Source organism: Rutidosis leptorrhynchoides, chromosome 10 (genome assembly GCF_046630445.1).
Source record: "Rutidosis leptorrhynchoides isolate AG116_Rl617_1_P2 chromosome 10, CSIRO_AGI_Rlap_v1, whole genome shotgun sequence".
Lineage (NCBI taxonomy): Eukaryota > Viridiplantae > Streptophyta > Magnoliopsida > Asterales > Asteraceae > Rutidosis > Rutidosis leptorrhynchoides.
The window spans coordinates 338702545-338709410 of record NC_092342.1 but is presented as its reverse complement, the minus strand read 5'-3'; the positions used below and the strand labels follow the sequence as shown (position 1 = coordinate 338709410).

Sequence of the window (6866 nt, the reverse complement as noted above, 5' to 3'; positions counted from 1 at the left end):
AAATGGAGAGAGAAAGCTGATGTGGCGCTGATATGGCGGTGTGTTCTGGAAAGGAAGTGCGTCATGGTTGGGAGTGGTTCTAAGAAGAACCCCTCCCTCCCCGTTAACGGTAATTAGGTCAACGTTCGTCAAAACCTATAGTCACCCTTATATCGTAAAAGCAGAGATCTGCACAATCTTGAAACTTTTCCCTCCCCCGTACCAGAAACTTAAAAACTAACCCTCAACTACCATCACAATTCACCACCAACACCATTTTCTTCCATCTCATTAATCTTGATCTTGATGCTTTCAATCTCTGTAAACAAATTTTAATGAAAGATCCCAAAACCCTAACCCTAGATCCACCCCCAGCCTTTACCCTCTTCCCATCTCTTAACCCACCTCAAAAAACCCAAACTTTTCACCAAATCACCACCCTGTTCATCACATTTCTCGCCTATGCCGCCTTCCACGCCTCCCGAAAACCGCCCAGTATCGTCAAATCCGTTCTTGGCCCTGACCCAAACCCGAATTTGACCCAAACCGGATGGGCTCCGTTCAATTCATCCGGTGGCCCGCACCGGCTAGGAGAGCTTGATCTCGCATTCTTATCGGCTTACGCCATCGGTATGTACTTCTCCGGTCACGTAGGCGATCGATTCGATATTAGGATTTTTTTAACAATTGGAATGATTGGTAGTGGTGTGTTTACTGTGCTTTTTGGGTTAGGGTATTGGTTTAATATCCATTTGTTTGGTTATTTTGTTTTTGTTCAAATTTGTTGTGGGGTGTTTCAGTCAATTGGTTGGCCTTGTGTTGTAACTGTAATGGGAAATTGGTTTGGTAAATCTAAAAGAGGGTTGATTATGGGTGTGTGGAATTCGCATACTTCGGTTGGTAATATTGTTGGATCGATTCTTGCTTCCTCGGTGTTAGGGTTTGGTTGGGGGTGGGCGTTTGTGTTGCCCGGAATTCTGATTTTAATTGTGTCGGTTATCGTTTTTGTGTTTCTTGTTGTGAATCCGCAAACTATTGGTCTTGAGTTGCCCGTTGAAGAAGATTCGGGCATGGGAACAAACACGAATACTGAAGGAATTGCGTTGGTTAACAGTAACCATGATGATGACAATGATAGTGAACGGGTTTTGGGATCTTCTTCAGATGCTATCGGGTTTTTAGAGGCGTGGAAATTGCCTGGTGTTGTATCGTTTGCGCTTTGCTTGTTCTTTTCGAAGCTCGTTGCTTACACTTTCTTGTATTGGTTACCATTTTACATAAGGCACACAGGTATGCTTCAAATCGGCCCATGTTTTGACATCAATAGGATCGTTTGCTAGATTTCGTGATCTGATAATTTTTTATCTGTTTAAATGAATGACACTATAATCATGGTTGCAAACGAAACCGTCTCGTTTCGTTGCGACGGTTCGGTGACTAGCCCGTCCCGTCCCGTCTTTGTCTCGTCCGCCTCGATCAAAAGTACAATTTGGTGACTATCAGTCAAAAGTTGGGTCAGAGTCGGTAAAAGTAGGTCGAAAGTCGGTCAAATCATTCAAAATTTTCGTATTTTGATTTGATTTTTTTAATAAATTAACGGTGATAGCGATTATAGGTACAAATTAGTGGAGGAAAGTTTTTAGCTTTAAAATATGTATATAAAAATATTTTTATATATTTAAAAGTTAACGTTGGCCGACCCCCCTCTCAACCATCTTGGCCCTATAAGGTCCCAACCGTCTCAACCCTGGCTCATGCCCTTTTCAACTTTGACTATATTTGATTGCAGATATTAGATGAATATATCTGTACCTTACAATTTTTCATTTGTGCATCTAGCTGTTGCTGGGGTGCATTTATCTCATAAAACTGCCGGAATACTCTCGGCTATATTTGATGTTGGAGGAGTTGCGGGTGGAATTTTGGCCGGGTACGTATCAGATTTGATCGAAGCTCGAGCAGTTACTTCAATCGTATTCTTGATACTATCAATTCCCGCCCTTTTTTTCTACCGTTTATATGGAAGCATTTCAATGTTCAGCAACATTTCGTTAATGTTTCTTTCTGGGTTACTTGTAAATGGACCATATGCACTTATTACAACAGCGGTTGCAGCCGATCTTGGCAGTCAAAGTTCAATTAAAGGTAATTCTCGAGCCATGGCTACAGTGAGTGCTATTATAGATGGTACTGGTTCAGTTGGTGCAGCCCTTGGTCCCCTTTTAGCCGGTTATATATCTACAAGAGGATGGAATAGCGTGTTTTTTATGCTTATTTTTTCGTTATTAGTTGCTGGTTTGTTACTGATTCAGGTTGTTAGAACTGAGATTACAGTGAAAGTCAACGAGGGAAAATGGCTTTTGTTGACCGCAATTGCAAAACGATAGTGGATCATGACGTAGTTTTTCAATTTGAACGCTTTTTTTGGAGCTGTTTCAGACGCTCTGTATACATCTGAAAGACTGAAACTGGTATTAGATTTTTTGTATCAAGTCACAAATCATATAGAGATTTCTTTACGAATAGAGCCAACGCAGATATATACGATTTGTTTGTATGTCATGTAAAGAAGTATTAAAAGAACTACATATATATACTGTTTACGATTCATTATGCCGCGCATCTTTTTTGCTGTTTATGTTTGTCAACGTTGATGTTTGTCTTGTTTCTTTTGTTGGTTGGAAGATTACGTAGCTAAATCATAAATGCACATGTCAGATAGCCATATGGGTTGGCTAAGGGGTCAAAATGGGTTCATGCCAATAATTGTATAATTACAACAAAATCCAAATGATAAAATAAAGCCAATTAATAAGTTACGGACTTTAAATATGCATTTTAATAAATTTCGCCCAATTTGACCCATTTTATATAAATTGTAACCCGAATTGACCCAAACATAACAGATTGGGTGAAACTTGAAATTGACCCAAACATAACAGATTGGGTGAAACTTGAAACTACTAATTCAGACCACTATAACATGACTACAGACCTTTTTTTTTTCTTTTTTTTTTTTTTTCATCAAAAATGAAACCTTCTTCGAACATGACTACAAACATGACTACAGATAAGAGGATTAAAAGGTTACTACTCATTTAGTGCTCAAATTTCACATTAGATAAATTCATTATAAATTATTTACAAGTTGTTGCTCTTCCTCTATATGAATATATATATCGACAGTTTAACAGAAACTGATAACCCATAGTCAAAAACAGACTTTCATCATCATCATCACCAAATTTGTTGAAAAGAACTTAGAATACAAAAAAGGTCCTTATCCTTCAAGATGGCATTTAAGACTAAGCAGACCTTCTGCAGAAATACTCCGCCTAACTCTGCCTCTTTGCACCACCATATGTGGCGGCGGGTCCGCCTGAAAACACACAACAACCACCGTCAAATTATCAACCGCTCCTCTCTTGATTGCTTCATCCACCATCTCCTTGCAGCACCGTTTTACATCATTATGATCCTGCAACTGTCTTCTTACAAAATCGACTGCATTTTGATTTCTAAAAACGTCCCAAATCCCATCACTTCCAATAATCAAGAACTCGTCTTCTTGAGTTAGTGTAACCAATTTAAGCTCAGGTTCAGCACTCAATGGGCCAACTTGATCACCTATTTGTTTCAACCCTTTGATGTGCCAATTACCTATTGCTCGAGTCACGCCTAGTTGACCGTTCAAGTAGCCATCGTCAACAAATCCACCAACAGATTCGACACGTGTCCTTTCTAGGTGACAACAAGGCCTGTGATCTTTTGACATCTCGAAAGCTAATCCATGTCTAGAAAGAATCGCTCTGCAATCTCCAGCATTCGCCACAAGTAGAGATCTGAAAATAATTACATAATGTATTTCTTATTATCTTTTTCATAGGTGGCAAGATGTGCAGGTCTTGCGAGTTGGTTCACAGATTGATATCCTTTAGAGCTGTCGTTACGGTGCAAAAAAAAAAAAAAGAAAAAAAAAAAGACTTGTACTTTTTAATAACCATCATGTAAAAGTCAACATTAGCCACTTTGTACAACACATTAATGCACCTTAATGACAGCACGTGAAAAAAAGACGTGTACCTTTTAATAACCGGCATGTAAAAGTCAACATTAACCACTTTGTACAACACATTAATGCACATTAATGACAGCCAGTGAAAAAAGACTTATACTTTCTAATAAATGTCATATACAAGTCAACATTAACCACTTTGTACAACACATTAATGCACCTTAACGACAACCCGGGTAGTTCCACCCGAATTACTTTTTTTTCATTTTAAAAAACTTCATAATTGCCTTAATTATGACCAGAACCAAAAGTATAACTTACCAACAACAATGCAAATTAAAGAAGAAAGTACCCCCATGATTTATGAGATTGTATGTATTAACAAGAGTTGATTAACTATACACCCATTTGAAATAAATTACAGTCCAAATCGACCTATTCATAAATAACGGGTTGAAGTTGCAAGATCTAGTCTTTATGACGGACCATCATAAAGACTAGATCTTGCAACTTTAACCCAATATTTTGTTCTCTTTGTTACTATAGATTTGGTATCTTTTTGCATTTGGTCACTAGATTATTATTATTAATTTGTCTATTGTACAAGTTCTACTAACCTCCCAAAGATCATCGCAGTAAGTGCCGTAGTGCCAGAACAAAGAGACCGTTCTACACAACAAGATTCAGCAAATGCAGCATCCGTCTCCATGAATGACCTCATCACAACCTTTTCAAGCTCTAACGGGAAATTAGCATCTTCGACTATGATTCTCGGTAAATGATCACGGACAAAATGTGATGCTCCCTTTCCCCCATGCCCATCAAACACCTTTTACCCCATAAACACAGCTATTAGTTTTTAAAATCTTTATAATAATGAGATGTAAAATACTTACAAAAATCACACTAAAACATTCGTTAATAAAAACACCAAGGTGGTGTTTGTTTTTTAGTCTGTAAATCTTAGTATGTCTTATGTTTATGCGTGGCGCCCGCAGACTTCTTTACTGCAGACTCTTTGTTTTTCTAAAGACAAAAAATAAAATAATGTTTTATTCTGTCTGCAAACTCGTACATATTTAAACTATTTTGCAGACATAAAAACAAACAGTCTCACTATTCAGCATACAGACCTTTAGGCAACATTTTCTCTATAACATCTTAAAAAACTAACACCACCTAAATATATGAGTAAGATTAAATAACTTACGCCATAAAACGAGATAATTTCTTTGTCAGAAAATTCACCAGTGAAATTTTCAGCTAGATTTGGAATGCAAATGTGGGCATCCTCCATGTGCGATCGATTTCCAATATCAGACCACTCTCCGGAACGAAGAATAGGGATGAAGGTATTGAAGGTATTCCGTTGCTCGCCCGTAACAACTGCATTCTCACCAATGCTATCCATCTGATGAAAACATAGACATGTTAACAACTAATCAATACATACATCATATGCATATATATTTATGGTTTTACGTTGTCTGTGTTTCAACATAACAGGATTATCCGATTAAATCAGTCGCAAAATCTCAACAATGAAGTCAAAATTCATTAACTTTATGCTACAAGATACATAAAATTCATTGTTTTAGTCATACAAGAAGATAAAAGTGTCAATACAAACTGCATAGGGCTAGATAAGGCTGTTGTATGCTGTAATGTGAAGTGAATTAAAGTTTCTCAATATACTATGGAAATTAAAAAAAATATGTCACAAATCACATACCTTTAACAGGAAATAACTATATCCAAATAAAGGTAATTTGATATTTTTATATAAACAAAATCCATTAAAACCATCATAATTATTTTTCACAAATTCGTATAAAAGAGACATATCACTCCTAATTGCAATCATTTAAATTCATCCAAAACATTAAAAAAACTACTTTTCACAAAAGCATCAAGATTTATCAATTCAATACAACAAACATTGAAAAGCAACTTCATTAAAAGATCATTAAGAAATAACCCATACATGAAAAGTCAGCACTTACATTCATTAGAACGAAAAAGACAAAACAATTATTTTTATGATTTAAACAGTGCCTTTTGATTAAACCTCAATGAGTATTTGCACAAAATATAAACTTGCTAACCAAGCAAATACCTATCCTACTTTAATAAGGAAAGGGTTCCTATTCTAAATATACAATTGCTCAAATATCAATTATAACAATATAACCGGTTATTAGTAACAAGGATCCATAATTAATGAATAACTATAGTAATAATCTCAATTAAACAATACCTAGTTCAAACTATCAAAAACAAAGAAGAACCCACAATTTTATTTTAGACAAAAAAAGGGTCAAAAAAAAAAAAAAAAAAAAACATATGATCAAACTGGTTACAAGCAATATCTTGAAGAAAGGAATAAAAGGAATACCGGAAAAGTAGTTGAAAGAGTAAGTTGATCAGAATCAAGCTGATTGCTTTTATCATCTGTTGAACAACACCCCATATTATCCTTCTCTGTATCGTGTACACACATATTTCTAATTTTATTACAACTATTGATATTTAAAAAAATTTGTAATTGATGAACTTAATTTAATTTCTAAGCAGAATTAAGTACTTGACACACACACACACACAAAGAGATGAAGATTGGATCAAAAATGTGTTTTTTATATATTTTATTTTTTGAGAGGGTGGAATATGAATTGGATCAAGAAAATGTGGACAAGATGAGGAAGGTGGTAATGGTAGTTCTGCTTTTTGGTAAATTATGCACTCCTTTCTTTCTATTATTAGTTAATTAAAATTAATAAAGTAATATTAAAATTTAATTTAATATTAATTATTATATAAAGGTTATTTCTTAATAACTATAAAATACACGTTTGATATTTTATTTTAATAA

At 35.4% G+C, this 6866-nt stretch overlaps 2 protein-coding genes across 2 annotated transcripts; one reads left to right on the top strand and one right to left on the bottom strand.

Moving 5' to 3' along the window:
- Positions 1-208: 208 nt before the first annotated feature.
- LOC139872373 (putative glycerol-3-phosphate transporter 5) lies at positions 209-2579 on the top strand. Its single transcript, XM_071860232.1, has 2 exons — positions 209-1269; positions 1819-2579. The coding sequence occupies exons 1-2, from the start codon at positions 315-317 to the stop codon at positions 2364-2366; spliced, it is 1503 nt and encodes a 500-aa protein (XP_071716333.1). The 5' UTR covers positions 209-314; the 3' UTR covers positions 2367-2579.
- A 491-nt stretch (positions 2580-3070) lies between these two features.
- Positions 3071-6512, bottom strand: LOC139872486 (probable protein phosphatase 2C 27). Its single transcript, XM_071860371.1, has 4 exons — positions 6390-6512; positions 5205-5405; positions 4612-4823; positions 3071-3821 (listed from the first exon to the last, which is right to left on the bottom strand). Exons 1-4 carry the CDS (start codon positions 6492-6494, stop codon positions 3260-3262), a joined length of 1080 nt encoding a protein of 359 aa, XP_071716472.1. The 5' UTR covers positions 6495-6512; the 3' UTR covers positions 3071-3259.
- Positions 6513-6866: the final 354 nt, after the last annotated feature.